Genomic DNA, 26,244 nt, shown 5'->3' on the forward strand with positions numbered 1-26,244 from the left:
GCAATCTATTTTCCTACATTTATTACATATCATACTGCTGATACGTCAATCGACAGGGCAGATATTAGCTTTTGTCTCCATTACATAGATTGTTCTCTTGGTTACAATTTGTTTTAAGACATAAAAACGCTCCTGCTCAAAAATCCTTAAGCATTCATGTTAAACATAGTTTTTATTTTATTTTTTACACTCAATTATTGACTTTATTACTGCCTTCAAAAATCTCCTTTTACACAACAGGTATTTTTGCTTGTTTTATGAAATTAATGCAATGTGTGCATTGTCGGAAACTATGTTAGAAATTATAGCATGTGCAATTTCATGATAATTAATTAATTACAAATGAAGTATTTTTCTCGGAAATGTGAAGAATGGCTGCAGGATGTGTCCAAACAAATAAAGGCAAATGTCCTTGAGAACACTGTAATCCTTATAGACATACTTTACGAGTGAGTCTGTTACGAGGAGCATAACCTGCTGCAGCCTCAGACACCAGAGGCCCGCTGTAACCTAATCGATTGTCGAGCAGAGAGGATGCAGACCGGGTCCACACTCTGTGATCGGCTTCTCTGTGTCAGACTTCCCAGAATAGCAACTCGGGCGGTTTGTCTGCCGCTCTGCTCCGGAGGAGATGGAGGAGGAAGTCAGTGGATTTAACAACTGTTGCTTTTGCTGCTGCTGCTGCTGCTGCGGAACCCCAGAACCACCTCTAAGTCCGCGCTGCGTGGCGCATGTCGTGGCTCGAATGAAGTCTATTCCAAACCGAGACAATTCAGTCGGGATCAATGTGCAAATTCATGGGATTATATAAACTCCTACGTGTTTAAGGTAAATAAAAAAATAAAAAGCTGAGCGAGAGAAACACAAGGTGCATGAGTCGGTTTCCCGAGCTAGCTATATATTAACTACTATGCTGCCGCTTTAACGTAGCATAGCGTATTCAATACCATTCGACTAACAGGCTGGAGGCGCATGTCTGCGGCAAAAAGCAGACAAGGAGCGTCTGTCGGGTGAATGGAGAGCCAGACGGGCTCTAGACTGCGGTGATCGGATAACCTGTTGAATTGCAGCTGTCAATCAGCTCCAAAGCCATGCAGCCGACACAGACAGCAATCGCGTTGCCACAATAGCAACTAAACGTGGCTTCACGTTTTTTTTTGTTTTGTTGTTGTTGTTTTTTTTCCTCCAGCTGATGGAATGTTTTCATGCCAGGTAAAAAAATAATACAACCGCTGTCTTCGCGGATAATGAACCTGCCCCCCCCCCCCCCTTCTTGTTATTAGCTGCTGGCATACATGTTAATGCAGAGTCTACACGTGGAGTCATGCTTGTCTACATACTAGGAAGTAGTGTCAAACGTGACATTTAAGAAAAGGTGGAGAAGTCCATTTTATTTGTTTTTGTTGTCAACATAATTGTTTGTAATGTGCCCCTTGAAGGTATCAGAACACGCAGCAGTTCGTGTGCCACTACCTCAGTTTAAACCACGCGAGGCTCAGCCGGTTCCGACCTTGAGTCACATCCCCACGCTGCCTACCTACGGATTTTCCAGTTTCGTGGTTGTTGAAAATAGCTTGGCTGCTCCCTGCCGCTATGGCTAATTCCTTAGGAACCGGTGGATCCAGTTAGATCCATCCCTCTCTTTATTTCCCTTCACCAACTTGTTGAGTCTTCGCCCCTCGGGTTGTTCCTACTGTAACACAAAGCGTGCGGCGTTGCACGACTCAGCTCGTCTTTGTGCGACTCCTGGAGACTCGTGTCGTCGGTTTGAAGGACGCCGGTGTCGGGCTCGGTGAGACGGGGTCGTTGTAGCTCTTCAAGTGTGGAGGGGGGGGGACTCGACGGGACCGCGCGCAGCAGATCGAGGCTTTGACGCAGCAACAGGCGCCTGTGTGGGAAACTGTAGGTGCGCTCCTCCTTAACTTTGCTCTGCTTTTCTCAATCGGCTCAGATTCATGAGCAGGTACTCCTTTACGTTGGAGTGTGATTGTTATTGAAACACGCTGGACTGAAAGACATTGTTTTTTTTCCTCCCCTGTCATTCGAGAGACCACTGGATGAAATATATCATTTTGACTTCTTTTGTTTCATCAACAGGGAGGTGGAGACAATTTACCACCCCTCCCTCGTCTTTTACTGAAATTACCAACTCATTGTTGCACAGGGGAGACGCTTGAAGGTAATTATATGAATCCACTTTACTTTATTTATTTTTTTAATATATATATATATATATATATATATATATATATATATATATATATATATATATATGTATATATATATAATGCATGCTACTTTCTTTCAAGTGTAAACTTTAGCTTGAAGCTTAAGAAATATCCAGAATGTAAAACAAAAGGCTTATTGGCCACTTTACAGACACAGAAAGATGGAAGTTTCCTCAGTGTAGAGGCATGCCAAATTAGGAGCTCAGATCATTAAGGAAACTGTTGCTGGCTACAGGTCTGATTACTATCATCGTTGTTATATAGTAAACTGCAATACAAAAAATAGTCACGTCCAATAAAGCTGACTCAGGGTGTTGGGCATTCTGCATTGGGCCTATAGGCCAAAAGAAAATCTGCATTGACACCTTTTGAAGTATTTCTTTCTTATTTAATGAAAGGGTTAACTTGTATGTTCTTTAAGGAAGCCAGCAGCTTTGCTTAGGCACAATACACCTTATGTGATCTGACTTTATTTAAATGTTTTTTAGTAAACTTTACAACAATTCTCTCTAATGCAATGCTTTTCCAAATAATAATGTATCTAACACACTTACTTTATAACACATCTTCTACACAACAATAAATATGGGTCCAGGAATACAGATAACATTTTGAATGAATTCACAACTTATTTCCAACTTCCTCAAAGAAGCCGGTTAACACTATGTATTATCGAAATATCCAGACATGTACACAAGTGTATCTCACTACAGTTGAATGCCTCTTGTTTCTTTTTCAGTTAATGCTATTTATTGTGTTGCTTGGTTAATCTAATATTGAACAAAATATTTCAAGCGTTACAGCTTACTGTGTTACTAGAGTAAATGGTTCATTTATATATATAGAAGAAGACACCAGCTTAAATAATAAATCGCATCATTTCTGAGTTGGGTCTCTTCCATGATATGTTATTTTGTAAAATGCAGAAAATGGGGCGACCATGGCAGGTTTAATTTAACGTCAAGAACATTTTTTTTTAGAGAACATGAAAATGTTTGAAACTTTCTAAATATACACGACTACTTCTCTAATACAAAAACTGCACAGACCAGAGTCTCAGTTGCAATGCACCCATTTGCACTGAAATCCATGTGTATGAAGCCTTGAGTTTGTCTATAATTATGATTTTAAACTAATGAATAGTCTACAGGTTCATGGTGTTTATGCATACTTGTTCAAGGTTAAATCTGAAGTTGCACATTATTGTTGCATGCAATGACATAGTTCTGGCTTTTGAGATACACATATTTGGTTTTGACAAATTAAGAATAAAGTGCGCATTATGTGCGCATTATGCCAAAAAAAACGTATGTTACAGAAATGTTAGTGTTGCCTTAATATTTATTTTCATTCCCTGCAGTACTCACTGCTGCACTTCAAATGGAGGCTCCCGATGACCATTGTGCTAGTAAGTCCTCCCATTGCTTACATTCTACCTTCAATGTACACTGATATGTATTACTTTACTTACGACTTAGTTTATGCAGTGTTTGTTGCACCAAGGATGGTGACAATAAAGACGACAACTACGTCCGTGTGTTATTCTGTTATTGCGACTTTGACATTATTCACTTAGTTTAACTTCATGACATCTCTTCCATCTTTTTGAGACAACGTTGTAACAAAATAACAAAAACATGTTGCAATCACAAGACCATAAACATTTCAAGGGATTTTCCCCTAGTGCAGGCTTTTTCCTGTTCACCCCTTAAAGGTAGAGACAACGATGCATTACCAACATCCTGTTGAATGCAACAGATACTGGATGTGCACTTTGTGGTGCTCCATTTGCCCTTTTCTGGTTTCCTTTGGGCAGGTCTCTTGAATATATCTCTCTATCCCCCTTGTATTTTTGCTTTTGTGTGACAAAAAAGCAAACCGATAGCATGTTGTTTATGACATCAATGGGGATGTTAGGACTCCATTAGGGGTTAGCACTTATAGGAACACTTGGCAGGTTGGGCAGGGGTGGTGGTGGAAATGGAGGCTCTTCCTCTATCTGTCCGTCTGTGGATCGCTTCTCAATTGATACTTTCAGAATAAATAATAGTTAGTTTCGTTAGTATAAAACTGTGGGAAAACATTTTTTTTTTCTGGAATGCAGCAGTTTGCATCCCCATTACCTCCATGTGTTTTACTATGTGTTCAATAGATTAGCAAGGCAGTATGCCGACTGTGTTGTGACACATGTCATCATAATCATTCACATACAGCACTCTACTGTACCCTGCTCCACTAAATCCTACCACCCCCTCTTACATGCAAACGTATCCTACTCAGCATCATATAACACATTGTTCTGAGTTGTACTCATGGTTTAATGCACTTATTGTAAGTCGCTTTGGATAAAAGCGTCAGCTAAATGACATGTATGTAACACACACATACTTTCTAACGACTAAGCTGACACACTACACGTTAGCTACGTACATCACTAGCTAGCTCATGGTCTGTGCAGTTATGTGGGAGATTGGTGATATTTACATATAGACAGTGTTATGTCTATAAGTAAGCAAGGATAACAGTGTCTGTGACTCAGAATAGTATTTGTGGTTTCAACTCCTGACACCCACTTAGCCTTGCACAGAACCTAAAGAAGAAGGGATGGTCCAATTTCTCAAAAAACAAAGCAGCCTTGATATTGCTCTGACAAAACATGGCGTCCCTTAAATGCACAGTGGCTAGATGTGTTGCTCAACGTGTCCTTGATCAAGATAGTAAACCGAAGTGTCTTTGGGGAAGGCACTGAACCCCAAATTTCCGTCGGAGTGCGAGTGTGCTGAATGTGCATTAGTTTACACGTGTGTGTGTGTGAATGGGTTTATGTCAACATGTAGTGGACAGCGCTTTGAGTGGCACTATATAAAGTTATGTATGTAGTTGCCCACTTGGTCACTGCTTACTTTCACAGTGTAAACTAACTTAATATCTGACTGACATTACCTAAATAATACCTTTGACATGTTGAGTTATTTAATGTTAGACTGACAAAACTGACATATTGAAACATGCTTTACTCCCCTGAATCCTGACGGTCCCATTTCAGAGCTCTTGAGTTGGAACCCTTTAAAAATATTTGATTTGCTGAAACAGTTATTGGGCTATTTCCATTTCTCTCTATAAAGTTCCTGTTGTAGGTCATCAATGCACTCTGTTGGTCTTTTTAAAGAAAAGACACAACCCATAATAGTTTGATCTGTAGTTTCTTGCTCTAGATAAATGTAATTAAATATTATGGTATGGTGAAAACATTTCCGGACCTGTGTTAATTATAATGCCAGTGGTAACGGACATCAATTTTAAAACTGTATAAGTTCTCCTCATACCAAACTTCTGTTATATTCAGCCATATCACATTTTAACATAATGTTATCAGCACAATTTCATTTTATCAAATTTCAGTTCATCAGTGAAACAAATCACTCTTACCTGATGCACAATAATCTGAGGAAAACAATCCAGCATCATCTGACAGTAACAACAACAAAATGCTTCTCCTAGATACTTCAAATTAACTTAAAGTACAGTACTCATTTTCAGTTTCATTTAACCTCATACAGTAAGTGAATAATGTTTGTATTCATATTTCAAACCATCTTTGATGAAACCTAAATAGTTTACTTGCAGGTGAAGAGCTAGACTCCAAGCAAGAAGTTTCAACTTTAGTTTGACCGAAGACATTAATATTGTCATTGATTAACATTAATTACGTTCATCATATACAATTTGCTTGCGAATGTTGTTATTTCAGCCAGTGAAGTTTACAGTGACTAAGACAGCATTGGTAACAATGTAAGTAACATTTAAACAGTACCGTGAATACAAGGGGGTGTTGTAGGTTGTGCAGCGTATGGGTGAGATTATGATGATGATGTGTGTGCGTGTGTGAGAGTAAGTATAATTTATGACCTATATGCAAATCAGTTAACATTTATTTATTACATTTCTTTGTCAGTCAAAATTCATCAGACGGGAGAAACATTGGCTAACTAACCACAGAGTAGTTTTTTGCAATGCCAACTTTGCTCTTTATGCATTGCAACAATACTCAACAACTCTCCGTGGAAGCTTTATATTAATCCAGATTGAAAAGTTATACAGTAGCTGGATTTTACCATAAACTCTTTATATTTCTTGATTTAAGATCAGTTATATACAGATGTATCAGGTTTCCCTCCTCTCTGAGTCACATACACAAAAATGCAGAAATGGAATCTATCATTGCACATGGCTTGGCAATAAACAGTACTTCTGTAATAATTCTGGATAAGGTGAATACATTTTTGTGCATTGATATAATAAAAAAATGTAATTCATCACTGGTACTTACAATGTAATATCTGCAGTTTTTTAAAGTTCTTTAATTGAATGCTGACATTTGTCTATTTGTCTATTGTTGCTGGGTCAGCGGTGTGTGTGTGTGTGTGTATGTGCGTGTGTGTGTGTGTGTGGGTGTGCGTGCGTGTGTGTGTGTGTGTGTGTGTGTATGTATTGTTCAGGGGTTTGACAGGAAAAACCAGCTCCCATAGACAGCAAGCCAGAATGGAGGGCCACGTCACTCTGGAAAACATGGGCCATTTTCTGTGTATTATATTTATTTCTGCCATCACAAGCAGGCTGATGGAGCTAGGTCCATGTTTAAGTTAGGTTTATTATCCTCGCATACGTTTCCTGAATCTATATACCATTTGTAAATGCTTGTGCTTTCTTTTGAATAACTTAAGATTGACTGTATGAACTGTAAGTCAGAACATAAATTACATTGCTCCTTGTTAAATTCCACAGAGAATGGCTGTACTTTAGAAGCTTATTTGGCATCACTGATGAAGTCAGCAATTAGTACACTAACAAGTTTAATGTGTAGGCATTTGTTCCATCTATTTGCCACTATAGTAAAAAAATTCTAATTTGGTATCACTCAAAAATACCTTTTGAGTGATAGTCTGGACTGTTTCATATCGTCATCTTACGGTTCATACAGGATTAACTCAGCCAACACAAACTTTCAACCCAGACAAGCTTAATGTGTGGTTTTGTCATGTTCAAGTCATACTGTACAAAGCGTTTTTCCAATCATCGAAGTTTGAAACATGCATGGAAATGCCCTTTCTTCACAAGCTGTGTATTTCACCATTTTAAGCAACAGACTTAATATAGGTTTGACTTCTTCCTTAGATTGCCAGTTATTTACCTAAAGACCAGGACACGTGCCCTCTGATGAAAGTATTTTACGTTATTCTTTATTAATTTAAAAAGACACTATATTGACAGCGTTGCTCATAAAACATAAATAAGTTGATTCCTTTTTGAATACATTGCTTTTGAAGCAATTTACCTTGAACCGTTCATTATTTGCAACAGTGCAATGTTTAAGATCAGGTCACAATTCTTGTTTAAAGCATTAAAAAAGGAACTAACATTATCAACAGAATGTGAACAACCTTTGGTGTTGACATTACGTCAAAGACATATCTACTAAAATGAGAGTGCTCATCAGCTAACTCCAGTCCATTTGGTCTTGTACCTCGAGAAGCGATAGTGAGTCACTGTAGTGACTTTACTCTAGTAGAGGTGAAAGGCTGCCTCCTGTTTGTTTGGAGCATGTGGCCAGATATTATACATTGGACCTTTTTAAAAGCATTAATGGAGGGCTTATTTTATCCTTTGAACCCAGGCAGCCCAATGTTATTAGCTTATTCTCGTGACAACCTAGCCACACTGCTACCAGGCAGTTGTCAGAATCTGCTGCAGTAATGGAAAATCCTCCATGACAAATCTGGGCCACTCCTGTCTCCAGGACAGCATTGCCAAGGGAGAACCAGCGTCGGTCACCTGAGATTTCCTCCAACCCCAACCTGTGCAACCCGAGCCCGGGCCCAGGGATTGTGTCATGGACAACGTCTCCCAGTATGCCCCACACAGTGGAGCCACCACTACAATGTAACAATACCATAGAGGAGGTTGTCAAACACAGATTTCCTTTTTAGGTATAAGACATGTTCAGCACTGACAAATTGTAACCAGGCCATCCTTGTAGCGGTTTCAGATGTAATACCTTCTTTTGATTTGAACTAAAACTTCCCTCAGCTACAGTTATTGTGGTACATTTTAAATAGCATGAGGAAGTCTGATGCTATTAGAATGGATAACTTCCACTTTTTCAACAGTTGATTGGGAAAACGTTGATGGTGCTGGTGGTAAATGATGGCTCACTTTAGTTCCTAAGGGATCTGATACATGGGTCAGCAGGGGTGTTTGCCTGTTGCCACATGCATTGTTCTAGTGACCCTGATGGGCCCGGGGTGTAAGGGGATAAGGGATTGGTTTGCTCTCCCTCAAACCACACAGGACACAGGACACAGGGCTATCCATAGCCTGGGTTCTGTACAGACTGCTGAGAGGATGCAATCTGATCTACATTTGCTGGACATTAGGATCCCATCGGTACATATAGACAGTTTAGTTAGTTGCCTCCATAGTGGCCATTCAGGTTTTGAAGGACCTCTGAGAGTAGGATGAAATTATTATTTTTTTATCTGAGAAGGAATTTCTGTACAAAAGGCTAGTGTATAAGAAATTGAATGCACTTTTTATCTGTATTAAATTAAATGTACCAAGACTTTTACTCAGGTTGGGAGTGAAGTGTAACATCGCAATCTGTAAGAATCTCATCCTCGAAAAAAATATCTTCAAAATTCTTCTTCGTGTCTCGCTTGAACACTTTTTATTTTTCATTTCCGTTCTCGTCTTGGTTTTAAAACCCTAATCATTACATAGTTGCATATACATATAATATAAAACAACCTCAAAGTTTTTTTGTCACTTAACTGCCTTGTATTGATTAGTATGAGTATATTACAACCTAATGTAGACTTTTTTTTGCTGTTTTTCTGCTTTTTCTCAGGTAATGGCCAATGCTCTCCCGATAAGGAGAACTCAAGATTGTTGGCGGATGCGTCAACACCTAATGGACAGACAGAACCTCAGGTTCCTAATTCCCCCAGTGGTGAGTGCTCAATCAATACAGACACATTTCTGCTGTCTGTCAAGAACACACACACTGTTTCTCGTTTGAAAAAATGTACCAACGCTGTCATTCAATTACAATTATTATAAAATGTACCATATATATAAACATTTGCTTTTATAAACAAATTAAAATATGTCACCTCAAAAACACATCATTGTGGCACATGAGTAAAGCATTGGATGGACATATCAAAATGGGGCATTAGTAGACAATATATTGATTTATTTCCAATATTTTTTTAAAATACATAATTATTCTGATTTCCTCTCAACGGCTCTCAAAGCTAAGTGTGCTAACAACGCTAACAGTGCAATCTACCAGGAGAAAGTGTGTGTGTGCGTGTGTGTGTACCATACTGCAAAAAAATTAAAGAGACATTAGGAATGAAGTCCTGTCTCAAATAAATACTAGAAATTTGGGCGCTGTACCCAATTTCCTTGACAATTTCAGTCACCCAGGTTTCTCAGACTTTCTTCGAGGATGCTTAGCTCTAGACATCACACATAGCAGTAATCTATTTTACATAATCCTCAAGCAAGCCCAAGTTTGTGGCCTTATACATTTTGAGGTCCTCAAAGCTTTGTGGGCTTCTGACATAAGCCAGGAGCAACTTAAAATAGAATATATTTTGATGCACTTATTAACACATTGCACATCCTTCTTATCATCCCAGGAATCTCTTCTTCCTCTGGCTATCGCAGTCTTTTTGTACTCATTAGCATGTGATCATTCCAAGTGAAGTGTTCTAGAATCTCCACATAAAGTAATTGTCTTGCCTCAGGGTCCCTCCTGTTGGGTTTGAAGAAGCCAAGCAATGTAGTGTTGTTCAGCCGGAGCCTCCTGTGCATGGCCTTTTCTGAAGGCAACATTCTACTGGCCGTCTTTGTGGATAGCAAGATTGATCACTGCAGGAAACCTGGATTGCACTTTGTATTCTGTTGCTCTCCAGTGAGAGTCAATCATCCTTTCATTGATGAAGATGAATATCTCATCTCTGCTCTCAGTGGTTACAGTGCCAATGTCAACTTCCTTATGGGCATATCTGTAGGCATGGAAAGACCCAACACATTTAACATTGATGTGACACTTATATTGGACCATGGGGTTGTAAGGAATGACCCATCTGCTTTCAAAGATGAAGCCTTTCTTCTCAATGGTGTGACCATCGTTTGGGCTTCTGTAATTAAGCTAGCCATGACCATTGTCTGGCAGGTGAGTCTGCTGTCAAAAGGTTTTAGGGAAGTTCTTGGAACAGGTGCCATTGATCATACAGGGACTGTTAGGGTTGCTAGGTTGGACTCCATTCAGCATGAGTTGAGAGACTCGATACAGCTCTAGTTCCTTCCTTGAGTCGGTTATGTCTGCCCTAATAATCTGATCAATGTTTTGAACAGTCAAAGTCTCATGCCGGAGCAGCAAGATGTGAGCATGATTTAATCCACTCATATGTCCCTCGATAGTATGTGTGCCTTTATCTCCCCAAAGACTTCATGTCATTGAAGAGTTCATCCAGACCCCTTTTGAAGACAATATTGAGAATGTCGTTCGCAGTGGTGACTGTTGTATTCAAATGAATGTTTCATGGTTATCTAGTCCACAAATGAGATTTGAATGTTCCCGCAGTCCCTTCCTCCCCACTGCTAGTAGATGTATTTGCCGGGATGGGAGTGGACGGTAGCTCTGGAGATGGAGCCGCTGTAGCAATCCATATTCGGCAAGTCCAAAGCCCAGAGCTGGGGGTAGAGTGGGAGAACCCAGGTACAAAGGCTAAGAGGCAAATTATCCAAAGCTATATCAAAGTAAGACAGGAAATAATCTTAAAAAAACGTTTAATAAGTCAAAGATGTTTTGCCGTTAATAAGGCATTGTTTTTGCTTAAAAAGTTACTGTTAACTACTTTTTTTTGCATTAATAAAGGTTATTTTTTTAGGGTTAGTGATGCTCTTCAAACGGTATTGTTGTAATAGATGTTGAAATTGTCATTACATCTAGATAGTAGTCCATAAATCAAATGCACTGACCAGAAAAAAAGAATAATAATACGGTATCTCTGTATCAGCTGATGGAATTCATGTAGCTATTATTAACATTTTAAAGAAGTCTATAAACTGCTAAAAAATATTTCTTATGTTTCTTATGTGGTTAATATAGCACACATGTTTAAAATGCTGGTCTTAACATTTATAGTCTTGTTATCACTTAATTATTTTATTAAGCATCTAATAAGGGCCTTATCCTCTAGTAACTTACGCTGACCAGCGTTACCAATCCATCTGAGGTATATAAAATTAAACTACGTGTATGCCTTCTTGTGGAGCTGTGCAGGCCCTTCTGAAGTGTCTCTCTTTCTTTCTTGGCCATCTGATATGTTTTATTGCTGACTCACAGTACGGCGTTGACCTGAACCTTTTCCAGAATATTGTCAGAAATTAGATATATGTCCATGTTGTTAACGCTAGTTTAACTATTTTTGTCGTTGTCCTCATCTTGTTATATTTTGTTTGGGCCTTGTTTGGAGTATGCTTACATGGTATTAGAGGAACAGGGTGAAAGTGATTGGACACACAAACCCACAAACACACAAACTGCTCTCCAATTATGGTTGTGGGATGAGAAATTCTAAGAAAAACATGGTAAACGATAAGGATGGATACATATTACAGTAGCAGTACTTTCCACACAGCTTAAGAACTTTTGTCCAAAAATGACATATTGCAACAAGAATATCACTCTCGTTGAGCGTAATAACACTTACCTAGAAATGTTGCCAGGTTCCTTTAAGTCTATTAATGTGACCTCAGATTAGCACCAGCAATGTCACTGTGAAGCAGCAAAGTAAGAAAAGGGGAAACTACATGAGTCGAGGCAACTGTGGGAGAAAAAGGGAAGCTTATTTCCCACAAGTTTAAAGATACAGGGAGACAAGCTGGGCCATGGTTTCACAGGGAGATACTCTGCACTGATAAGAGCGTTTGTCATTCTGGAAGTTGCCTAACATGATTTGTCTTCAGGTTTTGTTTCAAAAGAAGGGCTACGTGATATCATCTGCTGAAAATAAGCACTGTCAAATTTCAGTGCCAAACTGTTAAACTTGCAAGCTTAAACACAACAGTTGTACAACAATTGTCCTGGAGTGAGTTCACCTTTCTGGTGATTAAAGGTAGAGGAGTATAATTACACCTTTTGGGCCAGATGACAGTTTGGATGATACGTGACATAATGCATTCTTCTTAATAATGTGTGGTTTTCAGTCAACCTCTCAATCAATTTTAATCGTTTCCCCTGCTTTTCTATGGATTATGAGAAACTGAGATAAATTAGTCAAAATTTCATCTTGGTTATTTTTATTGCTGCTTTTGTTGTAGCAACCGTCAAGGTTATCCTCATCTGACCACTCTATGCATTCCTCTCTGCCACCCTGGAGAGGCAGATGTAAAGATACAAGGCACTGAATAGCAAGGACATTCAGGTCTGCTCCGTGTTGCCAGGATACAGCTGTCGAAGGCAAGGCTCTATATCAATGTGGGTATTGGAATAAGTCTTTCTTCTGTACAAACTCGGTTTATCAGAAACACACAGGATCAGTTTAAAGACTGCCGTTGCTTTGTGGAAAAATTTCTCTCTATACCCCATAACAAGGAAATGTTGCTTGCATATAAAAATGTATTTTACTAGCCTCAGAGTGGAACTGCCTGAAGGGACAGTTGGTGGATACAGTCAGATGGGATGTTTCAGTAAAACGTCATATGCCCCAGTAAATCCCAAAACAGGATCATCAGGATGAGTACGTTTTGCTTGGATGATGTCCAAACGTTTGTTTCCGCAATATGCTCAAAGCCTCTTTCACATCCATTGTAACCCATTAACAAGATCGAGATTTGATTTACGTAGTATGTCTCATTCTCTAGTATGATTCTTGGAGATCTTTTGTCACAGCTGTAGTGTGAACAAAGTCCAGTCTACAATAGGGGATCGATTCAAGTCAAGCTTTACTATATAGCCCCGAATCACAAGTTGGTTTCAGGGGTCTTTATAAAAAAACATAATTCAAACAACAAAAGCAGCACACCATGTGTGAAGCATTCACAGCAAGAACCACGACAAAGGAACTGTTTCTTTACTTCAGAAGACACAACAAGGCTGCTCTGTGCTACAATTAGAGTCCTGTGTAAGACAAAAGATAGAAATCTTCCTCAAGCATTGTCTTGTCTATCCTAAATTGTCAGAGTATGTGGTTTGTGCGTGATCAAATTCTGACATTACCTTACCCAAACATGCTTTGGCTTTGTTATGGGAAACAGACTTGAGAATTTGAGTGTTTGGTTGAATATTATGAATCAAATTTCCAGTTGACTGAATTGTATACAGTATGTATACAACCCAGGTGACTCAGTGTAGGTGGATGAAACTAGGTGTAGCTGTGTGTGTGTGTTCTATCTTCCTGATAATTATTTTTGTGTACAAGTATTACTAATTGCTGGTGATAAGTAGAGACTGCATGTGGTAAATAGTTTCCCTCCACAGCCACCCACACACCCACACACAATTATACAATGTGTTGCCCTTGTCTTCCAGTCAGTCTCCCATTGCCAGTCATGTGTTCTAAGTCGCAGGGCCTCTGACACTCCCTTTTCTCCCCAGGGACAGCCAGGAACCAGACAAGCCTGTTTCTCTTTCTCTCTCACTCTTTTTATATGTCAAAGTGTCAGTCCATCCTAATGCTGTCTCTGAGTTGAGTTGCTAAGTTGGATGCCCACCCCATGCCCATTTAATTATGTATTGGTTCACATAGCAATCCCTCTTAAGTCACCCGATGTCCATTTCAGATCATTATAACTCAACCCAAAGCAGTCCATCCAGCAACCAGCACAGTTCACTAGGTGTATCCATCCATTCCAAATAAACAGATCATTTTGATGTAATCTGCTCATGCTTGACCAAGTCATGCAACCAAGGGCCAGCCAAGGCTACATAGTTGCCAAATGGTTTATGGTTGCTTTCTAGCATTTTTGCGGTTGAGGTTCTTTTATGGCATTCCCATAAAACCTGCAGTATCTACATTTGACACTGAATTCTGAATCTCAGGATTTCTATTGTTATATCTTACAGAACTGAACATTAAACAGGAGGAAGAAACAGCGGAGGAGGATGACAACAGAAGCCCAGCAGAAATAGGCCAAACAGGGGAGGAAGGAGTAGCATTGGAGGAATCCATGACTGACAGCCCAAGCAATGTACAGGATGGATTATCTGAGACAAACGCAACAGCTGATTTAGGAAGTCGACAAACACACGGTAACAATCATTACATTTACAAATGCCATTTAAAAAAGCTACCTGGCACATCTTTTGGTATTGACAATCCACACAGGATCTTTCTTTTTCTAATGATTAAAATATGGGCGGCGTATGTATCCCCACCTTTAGGGTGAGTCACACATCATTTGTTTTTCTCGAAAGTGGGTGTAGGGTGCTTTCTGCTTGTTTTTTTTGTTTTGTTGTTTGTTGAAGGACAATAGCTTAGACTTGGAACTATTATCAGGGAAAATATCCTTGGAATCCCCCGCAACCTGTTCCAACTGACGCCATGACTGATCTGGTTGTCACAGCATTAGGATCATATTTCTCTTTTCCAACTCGCTGCAGTTCAAAAGATTTGCCAACAGAACAGCATGACAGTGGTAGTGATTCAATGTCGAATCAGAAGTTTGCACTGAACTGTACAATTCCACATGGTATAAAGTCCACAATACTATTCAAGAGAGATAGACAAGCACACATCCATATGTGTTACTCTGGAAAACATTGCATTTAGGTTCAATTCATCATAGTTAGAGTAATAATAGTTTAATCTAATTTAAAACAGTCCAACAGAAGTTAATTTTTTGTTTTTATTTAGTTCAACATAGGGCAGTTCACTTTAGTTTACTAATTAGTCCAGTTCATTTTTTAATAATGCAAAGTCAACTGTCATTAGTAAATTAGTTCAGTTAAGACACAAAACATAGCTTGCAGGTTTGTTAATACTTTCTAAAAACATTGTGTGGTATTGACTTCCTGTGCCTCTATCAGGTGACAGGCCATTCCAGTGCAACCAGTGTGGCGTCTCATTCACCCAGAAGGGAAACCTGCTAAGACACATTAAGCTGCATACAGGTGAAAAACCCTTCAAATGCCCCTTCTGCAGCTACGCCTGCCGGCGGCGCGATGCTCTCAGCGGGCATTTGCGCACTCATGCTGGTAAGACTTCTCCTCGCCCTCTTCTCTTCCCTTTTACTCATCCACTTCTATTATTATCCAGAAGAGACTTTCATCAGAAGTGCTTCAGAGATTGGGAAAAGACTATTAAAAAAATGCTAAATGTTGGAATAAACGATTTTGTTCCGAATATTAAGCTTGTGTTACATGTGCTTAATTACCCTTGTCTTCCTCAGCTGATACGCTTTGTGTGACTGGAAATCTATAATAAGAACTAACAGAGCTGTAGTAGCCATAGCTGGTTGGTGACTTGGTGTCTTGTATCTGCTGGAGACCCTTTTTTTTAAGAGTATGTTATGGACTGTGGTATAAGTGCGTTGTGGTTAGGAACCAAGGACACACTGTTCCTTAGTTGCTTGACTTGCTAAGGAGGAAACTATCTCTCTGTTGAGAAACACATGGAAAGTGCTGGCAGTCTCTCTCAACTGTAACCCACTTTCCTATCAGAGAGGATATGCTCTCCCCTGTTTTGCACCTTTGAAATCAAGGTCAGATAATACTGTCACTGCCGTCTATGATGTCCCCATGGGGGTTACTCATACACAGTTCTCTTTTGAGATAGAGGTAATGTGTGTTTGGGTATGCGTTGATTTTATTTTGTGCTTGCATATCGGTAATCTCTTTCCCAGTTGTTACTCAGCAGCTTTTTTTTTATCCATTTCCTAAAATATAGCTCCACACCTGTCTTCCACCATCAACTATGACCATTGTCTTACTTTCACTTCCTTTATTGTTTAGCTGAATTTGTTTGTCATATACCCCAACCCCTTATTCCTGTAAAAATGACTATTAAGTTACACTTGCCTGCTTCAGGTCATTGATTTAATGTTGCCAAGTTGTGCTGTCATGTCGTTCTCTAACATACAGTTTCACTACTGTGACACTCCTGGCAACTTTGGTTTGGTATTGGAAGAATAGCATTTAAACTCTTGAAACATACCATGTGAAACAAAAGTAAGTCAGAAGAGAGAAGGAGGGGTAGGAGAAAAGTTTGTCAGATTTGGCTGCTAACCCTCAGGCCAGGTTACATTTTGGACATTATCCATTGAGGCACAATGCATTGATAGAACCATTCTTCAGTAAACGCTTGAGAGGCAAATAATGTAACATTTTGTAAGACAGGAGGCTTACATTTGAGTTCCCGTTTATCAGCCAAAGGCAATCAGTCAAGTGAGTCTGAGTGCAGTGTGTGGACCATTTGCATGAATAAGATTAGCGTCCATCCAACATCTGTGCATGGTCGTGTGTGGGTGGTTATATAAATACAAAAAAGTTATGAAGTTTATGTTGCGTGCGTGAGTGAGAGAGTGTGTAGATTTGAGCTAATAAGAACATGGAAGTGATACTTGATTGAATATTGCCTACTCCTTCATTAGCCAGAATGAATATTACTGCAATGACCATGCAGGTACACCAACCCACACTTTAATAATATGGAAACTTTTTGTCATTGGCCACCATTTCTTTAATCTGTTCGTACTCAGAAAAGAAGAAATTACAATGAACAATGACTTCTGCCGATACAGTGTTATTCATAGACCACTGAGTCCTCAATGACTGATACAGCAGAAAGCCTATTATCATTCCACATGATTCACTAAAGAGAATAGCACCTGCTGATGCAAGATCAGCCATGACTGGCCATGTCATTCTGTAACCAGTGGGTTTTATTTCCCTCACTCAAATCAAGAAGTAGTTTGTGGAAGACAATGTAACATTTACAGCTGAAAGAATATTCATTTCTAAGTAACTTCTTATTAAACATAAATGTGCAAAAAAATCTCCACATCTCTAAATGTGTGTGTGTGTGGGGGGGGTACAGTCTCTGTGCCTCAGACATGTTTGGTTTCTCTGTTCACAGGATCTTCTTCTATTAAATAGCTGTCACCATTCTCTCAGTGAATGTCTTACTAGATCATATGGTCAATGCTGGTGGGTCACATCGGTATGCTTATGTGGCCACCAGTTTGATCAGTCCCTTTCTGAGTCATTATTGTAGTTTTAAAAATACACACAGGACACAAAACTATATCATCAGTGGTGTCTGCTTGTGTAGGATGTTCACTTTATTGGAGCTATTTGGAATAGTAGATATATACATTTTTAATTCCACTTTTACATAAGTATCGAAACAGCTCATGTACTGTAGTTCCATTATACAAAGATGAGGACACTGGTGACCTTAACTATTGGTACATATATATATATATATATATATATATATATATATATATATATATATATATATATATATATATATATATATATATATATATATATATATTGATCCATTCATGAAGCGATACAGCAAGATGGATGGATGGAAGGATAGATGGGCTGATGGCTTGTGATGGATAGGATACGTCTTCGTCTTTCCACTTGTCAAGGTTGGAAGGAAGAATTAAAATTGAACTAGCACAATGAATCACACAACACCTCTATAGCAGTTTAACATTGGAGTTAGTTTCCTACCACCAACCACCATGGGATGCATGATCAACTCCCCTATTTACTCATCACTCAGCAGTGGGAGTTAGCTGTATGTTTCAGAGACCAAAGACTTCACGGTGCAACTATCTTTTTCGCCCACAGCTTGTCTTTCTGTCTGGCAACAGTTGTGTGGAATCCTCACATTAGTAGTGGAACATCCATGATCTCAGAGGCTTGCTTTTGGTTTGTTTGTACTGCTGACACAGTATTTACTACTACCCACCGCCCAAACACTGCGGCAGATTGCATTATCTCATTGGACGCTACCCACTCTCTTTGTCTGTAGCAGTGAATGAAATTAATATGCTTCCCTTTGAATGTCTTCACTTTTAGTTGGCAAACCGCACAAGTGTAACTTCTGTGGGCGGAGCTACAAACAGCGCACTTCTCTGGAGGAACATAAAGAGCGCTGCCATAGTTACCTGCAGGGTATCGGCTTCGATCCAAACGCCAACACTGGCCCTTACACAGGTAAATTGTTTTACTAAAACTGTAACCATGAAAATGAAGGTGGCCTAAAGTGTAATGGAGGCAATACAGGTGGATCTCACAGGAGAAAGAAGTCAGTAATAACATATTCTTTGAAGTTTATTGAAATTTAAAAAAGGCTGATACGAAGCACATATTACTACAATTATTTACAGAAAGTTTTCTGGCTGTGTATTTATTATCGACTAAATGTTTTTCTTTCAACTTTTTTTTAATATGTTCAGAAATACAGATTTAATAATGTATTAATAATTACTCAACTGCTTTTAAAGTTAATTAATTAATGCAATCATTAATCCTTTTAAGACAATTGAGTGACAGAAATAACATTTCTTCATGGAAAGTTTATGGGGCAAGGATAACCGGAGATTAAAATTATCATTTTCTTTTTGTTTTGACATCCTAACAAAATGTATTAAGCAATTTAGCATTGTTATTTCTCTGTGTTTAGCCTGACACCTACATATATTCTTGCCTTTTCTAACCCCCTTCCCTTCTCAAACCTTTAAGGCGAGGTCCCTAAAGACCCAAGGCCCATGGCGGAGCCCAACAGAATGGCTACCTTTGATCGGCCACCTGTTATTGAAAGACTGCACAGCAACGTGGGCAAGAGGAAGAGCACCACACCTCAAAAATTTGTGGGTGGGTATGAATTAAAGCCAGTCAGTCAATGGCTTTCTCTACTTTATTTTGTTTGGCGTGTCCATGTCAATTTTCTTTCTATAAATTGACGTGGACATACTGATGAACTACCATGCAAATCATGTGAAAGAAATGTGTATGTCCAAGCATACACATTTCTTTCACATGATTTGCATGGCAGTTCATTTGGAATTAGCAAGTGCTTTGCAGGACCTCTGGAATGCATTAGTTAAAATGTCATAATGTAATACGCTTAACCAATGAATTCACTTTTATGCTGATAGAATTAAAATATAATATATTATACTTCCTTTTTTTGCATTTACTTTCACTCGTGCATCATACAATATTATATAATTTCATGCAAAGCCCTGCCCAATGAGATCAGATCAGATTTCCTTTTTCAGAAATTTGTTTTATTTGCCGCACTATTAAAAAAAGAGATCATGCAAGCTAGAGCAAGCGGTTTTCTGAGAGGCAAGGAAATGTTTTTCACTCTGTGGTTAGGGACACCTGTAACTTTGTCATTGCTCTAATCGAGAGAGAACAGCTCACCGCATCCCTGTTCTGGAGGGGTTAAACAGTGCAGTAGAAGATGGATGGGGTTTTCCACCTCATAAGATGTGTAAACACAGAATATCAAGTTAACAATTTGATAAACAAGTCCTGAATACAAGCCATGCTCATATGTTTGTGCACATTAATTTTTCTCTTTTTATGAGCTAATAGCAAGAGTGTGGTCCTCCACTGAAGCTAATGCATTTATATTTATTATGTTTTGTGTCTTGCTCTATGAAATTGGGATAATCTTGCTAAATCTTGTCATATCCACACATTTATAGTGCCACTATTTCATGCAGGTGAAAAGATGGTAGGCTACAGCTACCCTGAACTAGGCTATGAGATGGGCCTTAAGTATGAGAAGCAGGCTGAACTGATGTCAGCCCACATGATGGACCAGGCCATCAACAATGCCATCACATATCTTGGATCGGACTCTCTTCGGCCCATGCTCCATCATCCAGGTCCCCCTCCCTCTATGGCTGAAGTGGTGCCCATGGTCAACCCCCTCTTCCACCATGTCCTGCCATTGTGTCAACGAACAGATCATCCAGGAAATTGTGACACGCTGCAATCTCAGCATTCTCAGCATTCTCAGCCCCTTCAGCCCCATGACTTCCCCAGCCGTCCCACCACAAATGGCCCAGTGGCTTTAACCAGGCTGGGCAAGGTGCATCATCCAGGGCAAGAAGAATCTCCCAACAACAGTGGAGTTGACTCTGCTGACTCAACTCGCAGCAGCCCTCATGAGAGGCAGGGCCACCATGGGAGCAACCCTATTCCTGGTCTCAGGTCTCGAGCCAGTCCAGCGGTGGGCTATTCAGGTGAGCGAGTGACAGAAACATCATCAAGAAATGGGGCAGGAATGGGGACCGGCATCATGCGAGTGGCCACAGAGAAGCCTGTGAGCCAGGATGGGGTTCGGGTGTTTGGACGAGAGGGCCAGGAGTTACGAGCGTACCAGTGCGAGCACTGCCGGGTGCTCTTCCTGGACCATGTCATGTACACCATTCACATGGGTTGCCACGGATACAGAGATCCATTGGAGTGCAACATCTGTGGTCACCGGAGCAAAGACAGCTATGAGTTCTCCTCTCACATAGTCCGTGGTGAACACACCATCCAGTAAAAGGATGGGTAGGAATTTAATGAAAAACAAAGAAGGGAAAGGAGCAATAGCCTGATATCCGTCCTTACCCTCAGGCATCTGAGACTGCACAGTTGAAGGGCACTGTAGACAAGTGTAGCACAATCATAGCATAGACTTTTTTTGAGCTAATTATGTGAATCTGAACAGTTGAACAATCATATGAAGGTATGGGCCAAAGACATATATTCTACATATTTAATTGAGATTAATAAAGAAGGTAAGTTATTTGTTTTCTCGTGAAATGTTCATGAATGTTTTAACAGAGCAGCTATCAAACAACTAGTTTTTCATTTTAGTCTTATTTAGAAAAGTCTCCTGTTGTGCTTGTCCTGTCATCGTGGTTTTGTTACAAAACAATTGTTCCACTCTTAAGAAGTAAAGAATGCATACAAATACATTACAACCAGATAGGATGTCCTATTCAAAACAAGAACAACAAAACCTTTTAAATTAATTAAATCATAATAATACAATTCATGATGTATATCATATAATAATGGTATTGAACTGGCCCACTTACTGTGGCATATCACTTAGGATCCATGCAGTTTTATTTTTCTTTATTTTTTATGATATTGCCATGGCCCATAATTCTTGTTTTTCCTACGAAAAATGATTGAAGATATATTGCCATGGTCAACTGGTGCTGTGTGTTCTAACTGCAAGCAACTTGGCCAGTGGTGTGATTGTCTCTGATTGTAGGCTATTTAACTGCAGCTGTAGACATTTGACCAGTCTGCTATCATCTTCAGAATTAAGTTGTTGTTTAGTTGTGCCTTATTCCATACATAGATTACTACCAAGTTTGTTATCTTACTTTAGACGTTACTATGAACCCCAATAATGGATACAACAACAAATGCATTTAGTTAAGACATGTTCTCTTTTAGTCCTGTAAATATATGTTCAGAGAACTTCTATGAAGAAGTGTTAGTACGAGTGTATTGAATGTGTCAATAAACAAAAATAAGAAAATTGATTTACAGATCCCAAATTGTACATGGTAGGTTAATCATAAATGCATTTTACAATCCACTAACAACTGTAAATACATGTTACATATATAAAATACATTACACAAATTAATGTTCCTATTAATACATCATTGGTGAAGCTAGTAAAGTTGTAAAGACAACATTTTGACTAACACTCTAAAAAGGATAGCCTGCTGATAACAGAAAACTACCCTAAACCACTGCTTTGTAATGCCACAGCCAATGTGATAGCCTTTATTAATACACTTTGACTGATGTTATATAGAATATAAGGGCTGTATTTGCAAAGTCTTTGCTCACTTGAGTAATGGACCAGCTATGCAAAACACCAATGCTACTAGAGCTAGCTAGCTAACTAGCCTATAAACCGTTCACAAAATCCTATCAATGTTTTAGACTATCAATTTATTTGTGTTTACTTACACCACTCATGTTTGTACAATTATCAGTTGCTGGTAATACATTTATATACCACTACTAGCACAGAAAGAAGGACACCTACTTCCTGTGGCTGACTTGTATATTTTGTAATTTTAGTAAAAGATTCCAACTATTTTGAAATACTTTCATTCTATAAATATATCAAAAGTACTTTTTGAAAAAAAGCCACAGATGTAATCAATGCAGCATGCAGATATGACAATGTGTAAATAAATAAGGAAAAAAAGTCACAAACATTTTACATTTATATGCACAACCCAAGTTTAAATATAATGCATTTGGAGTTAATTCTAACTAAATTATCAAATATACACTTAAGTGTGCCATATACATTTGTAAATCTTCATATGCTCATGAAACTGCATTTGTTGCTTGTATTTGAATGTATTACTCTCCACAGTAACAGTCAAGGTACGACTATTGATTATAAAGCAAAATCACAATGAAAGGATACAAACTTCACGTTTCTCCTCATCAGCTAAGCTAATGCAGTATCCACATAAATAACAGGGCATTTATATGTTTACTGGTTGTTCCTATCAAAAATGATTAGATCCTGGTAACTCATTGTTGCTTGCAGTTTGAGCACACAGTTAGATTCCTTAACTAGTATTATAGTTTGCTTGAAACTGAGGGTGGTAGCTGTTTTCATGTTGATTACTTAAAATTATGCTTTATGGCAACGGACCCAAAGAGATAAAGGAGGCTGAAAATACTTTACTGCTTCTCTTTTATTTTTATTTTTTATCAAAAAGTGGAGCCACTTTGTGCTTCTGGCTGGATAGCTGTGTTTATGTATATATAATTATTGTGTTTTTGGGGGGTGGGGTCTGCATTATGCGTATATGTCTGGTTCAATGCCAGCTGTTATCCTATTAGTATGACAAAGACAGGGAAACATCGCAAATTCCGCAAATTGTCCTTCGCACCTTAACATTTGTGGAGCGTAACTTTATTTGCTGCAGAACGCCTAAAATATACTGCATCCAGGGAATTGAGGGAACAGAAGACAATTCTTATGTGTATGGTGGGCCTTTGTCCTGCTAGTTTCCTGCTTAAATGTTGCGACATTCATGTATAACGGGTATCGAGAACGAGACAGCATGAGCATGAGAAAATGGGAGTGTGGTTACCATATAGTTTTACTCTGAAGGCAGCTCCCGAAGCTCTGACATAAAAAGCACATGTATGAAAAATGTGTTGAAGGATAACATATTTCAACCAGCAAGGCTAGCTGCAGCTCTTGCATAGCTACAGTACTGTCCCTCCCTGTGAAAGGTCACAGACGAGACTGTGCTTTGTACAGTTGGCCCTGCACTTTATGTCAATGGCCTCACTAAAAAACAACTTTGCTTTTATATTTTTATTTTTTGTTCTTTTTACATTGAAGTGTAGATGAAATAGGAAACGATCATTGGCAGAGTGCATGTTGGTCTTTTCTCTGAAAATACAATCTTGGAGATACACATTACATAACTATCTCTATGCTGTCTTATGAACATTTTCTTTTTGTAACAATACTCACATGACATCTGGCATTACTAGTTTCATGCTAGTCAGCATTATAAACTATTATGATTATTCAGTAAGGTTAAACTCAGTGATTTACTCTTCTATATGTAATATCTACTTGTGATCAAAAGGCAGCTTTTCCTCTGTTTACATGGCGCTTCTCTGACGCACAGCTGGAACAAAATCCTATACTGTCTGTAAAGTATTGGCCCTGGAAATTGTTTACACCTCACTGCTCTGATAATGACTCTATACATTCCTCAAAGACATTATTCTTGTATTATCTGAAGCCTTATCTGTCCTCCTAAAACAACATATCCTTTTTAATAATCCGATGATCAAATGTATATAAATGTTACCCTGATTTATTCCTTAATTCCCTTCTGAAACATACAAACAAACAGACCAGAACTAATTTAACTTGAAATGGGCATAATATATAACATGATGTTCAAATGAAAAGTAACTTTCTCAGTTCTAATGTGTTCTCCAGGTTACATTTGGGAAGTGATTGGGGCACAGAAGTATTTCTTTCTCGTTCTCGTAGTAAAGTTGTAACAAGGACAGCCTTACACAATATTTAAATGAAGCAGCCATATGAACTAAGGAAAATGATCTTCTGTCAGCCCTCATGGTGAGTGAGGAGTTTACTTGAAAATCAAATTGATTGCTCTTGTTTCCAACTGAGGGGTTGTTTTTGTACATTTTGAAAATGTGTGTGCAAAATGTCTATTTTTCTGCAGAAATGTTAAAGCAAATAGTTTTGTGATCTTTTGTGTGTGTGTGTTTTTTAAGTTTAAAAATGTTTACAAACAATGTAAAAGACAGGTTTCAGGTGAATTGTATTTTATAAGAAATAATATATGAAAGGAGTATATTTTGGCGCTGAATACTGAAATTATCCAGATGCATGTGCCGATTGATCGTCTCTGATATGGATAACAAGTTTCTGATGTGAGGGCTCTCAGGTATTTGCATAGGCTGTGTATTTGTATGTCCTAAAATATGTGATTTATTTATCAAAAAGATGCACAGTAATTGAAATTGTTGGTCAACCCTCATGACTTAAATCAGAAGTTAGATGATTCAACATCAATGGCATAACATGAAGAAACATTGCTGTGAAGAATACAATGTATATTTTTAAGGCATGGGGTTCTCTCTATTAAAGATATGGTTTTACTGCTTTGCCTATTGTGTGAATTAAAAAAAAGTCATAAATATTGCTTTCTTCAAAACATGCACATTGTATCCTGACATGTAATTAAACAATTGTATTGTGAGACAAAACAATTCAGTGCCACTGTTTAGATGTAATTATTCTTGTTATAATTGTGACTGACCAGAATCACCAGGAAATAGTAAGCCCTAACATAATCTAAATAATGTTATCCAATGTTGGCTTTACACTGTTAAGTTAAAATCTAAGGATCAAGTCGTGAACTGAAGACATCATCGGCTGTTATTGATGAAGTATTGACTCTATGGACTGACACAATATTTGTATATATATTTCCCATCCCACAGTGATTTAGTTGAATGAAAGGCTACCAGCTGCTCAGCGCATTGTATCATGGGTAGTTTAATGGCAACCAAGCTATTCTCACCACAGTCTGCTTTTCCCCTTAATGACATATTTACTCAGATTCACCAACTGCTCTGTCCTATTTCATAGAAATAATTAACATTATGTAAAAATCTCATTTGGGCACATTTTCCATGTAAACCTTAATAGGCTATTTTCCATGGTCATTAATCATGGAAAATGGTAAATGGACTTGCATTTAGTGCTGGGCTCTACATGTCAACTTTCAGCCATTGTAACGCACACACACACACATTCATAAACTGATGGACAGGGGCCGCCATTCAAGGTGCAACCTGCTCATCGGGATCGAATCTAAATGCTGTGTCATTTACGGCCTTCAAATGAAAACACAGAAAACAAAATGTCAGCAATTGGCAGCTTCAGTTCTAATCGTGTCAAACAAATCAGAGGGAGCTGGTTGCAGGATACATCGTTCTGTCCATACAATATTCCATCATTATGTAAAGAACCATTTCTAGACCATACTGTACAGTGCCTTGCCTTAGTTTGCAATGTAATGACTGTTGTTTGTTCCTCTCCGGTATTTGTCTATGAGCAGGTGGGCGCTGGAGCCTGTTGATGCCTCTAAATGTCAGAGCAGTCTTCTTCACCCCCTTACTTCTTTAATCTGTCTATTGCACACACACACCGACACACATTCACACAGCAAACACACAAAATCAAAGACGCCTGAAGGCGGTAACAAAACTGAGATGTGTAGAGCCTGAACAGACCCCAAACTGTATCTTTTCATCTTCAGATCTATTTACCTTGCTGTCAGTTGATTGTTTGTTCCCATAGATCATATCTCTGTTTGACTCATATTTTCACACAGGGGTGATATACCTGCCCTCACTATG

The 26,244-nt window shown here is 38.7% G+C and overlaps 1 protein-coding gene across 5 annotated transcripts; it reads left to right on the forward strand.

The window, feature by feature from the left end:
• Positions 1 to 587: 587 nt before the first annotated feature.
• Positions 588 to 24,981, forward strand: ikzf2 (IKAROS family zinc finger 2). Of its 5 annotated transcripts, none has more exons than XM_034561518.1 (9): positions 588 to 828; positions 2,098 to 2,179; positions 3,589 to 3,636; positions 9,133 to 9,234; positions 14,368 to 14,553; positions 15,331 to 15,498; positions 18,340 to 18,477; positions 19,006 to 19,137; positions 19,998 to 24,981. In XM_034561518.1, exons 3-9 carry the CDS (start codon positions 3,609 to 3,611, stop codon positions 20,825 to 20,827), a joined length of 1,584 nt encoding a protein of 527 aa, XP_034417409.1. In that variant the 5' UTR covers positions 588 to 828; positions 2,098 to 2,179; positions 3,589 to 3,608; the 3' UTR covers positions 20,828 to 24,981. The 5 variants fall into 5 exon arrangements, with proteins under 5 accessions (XP_034417409.1, XP_034417404.1, XP_034417406.1 ...); XM_034561513.1 differs by lacking the exon at positions 588 to 828 and adding an exon at positions 1,031 to 1,212; XM_034561515.1 differs by lacking the exon at positions 588 to 828 and adding an exon at positions 1,303 to 1,375.
• The last annotated feature ends 1,263 nt before the right edge of the window (positions 24,982 to 26,244 follow it).

Source organism: Cyclopterus lumpus, chromosome 21 (assembly GCF_009769545.1).
Source record: "Cyclopterus lumpus isolate fCycLum1 chromosome 21, fCycLum1.pri, whole genome shotgun sequence".
Classification (NCBI taxonomy): domain Eukaryota; kingdom Metazoa; phylum Chordata; class Actinopteri; order Perciformes; family Cyclopteridae; genus Cyclopterus; species Cyclopterus lumpus.

What these genes read in the sequence shown, in the direction of transcription:
- ikzf2 (XM_034561513.1), top strand. An exon ending in GGTTCCTAATTCCCCCAGTG is followed by an intron (nt 9,235 to 14,367) that starts GTGAGTGCTCAA and finishes TATATCTTACAG; the next exon opens with AACTGAACATTAAACAGGAG. An exon ending in CACACCTCAAAAATTTGTGG is followed by an intron (nt 19,138 to 19,997) that starts GTGGGTATGAAT and finishes TATTTCATGCAG; the next exon opens with GTGAAAAGATGGTAGGCTAC.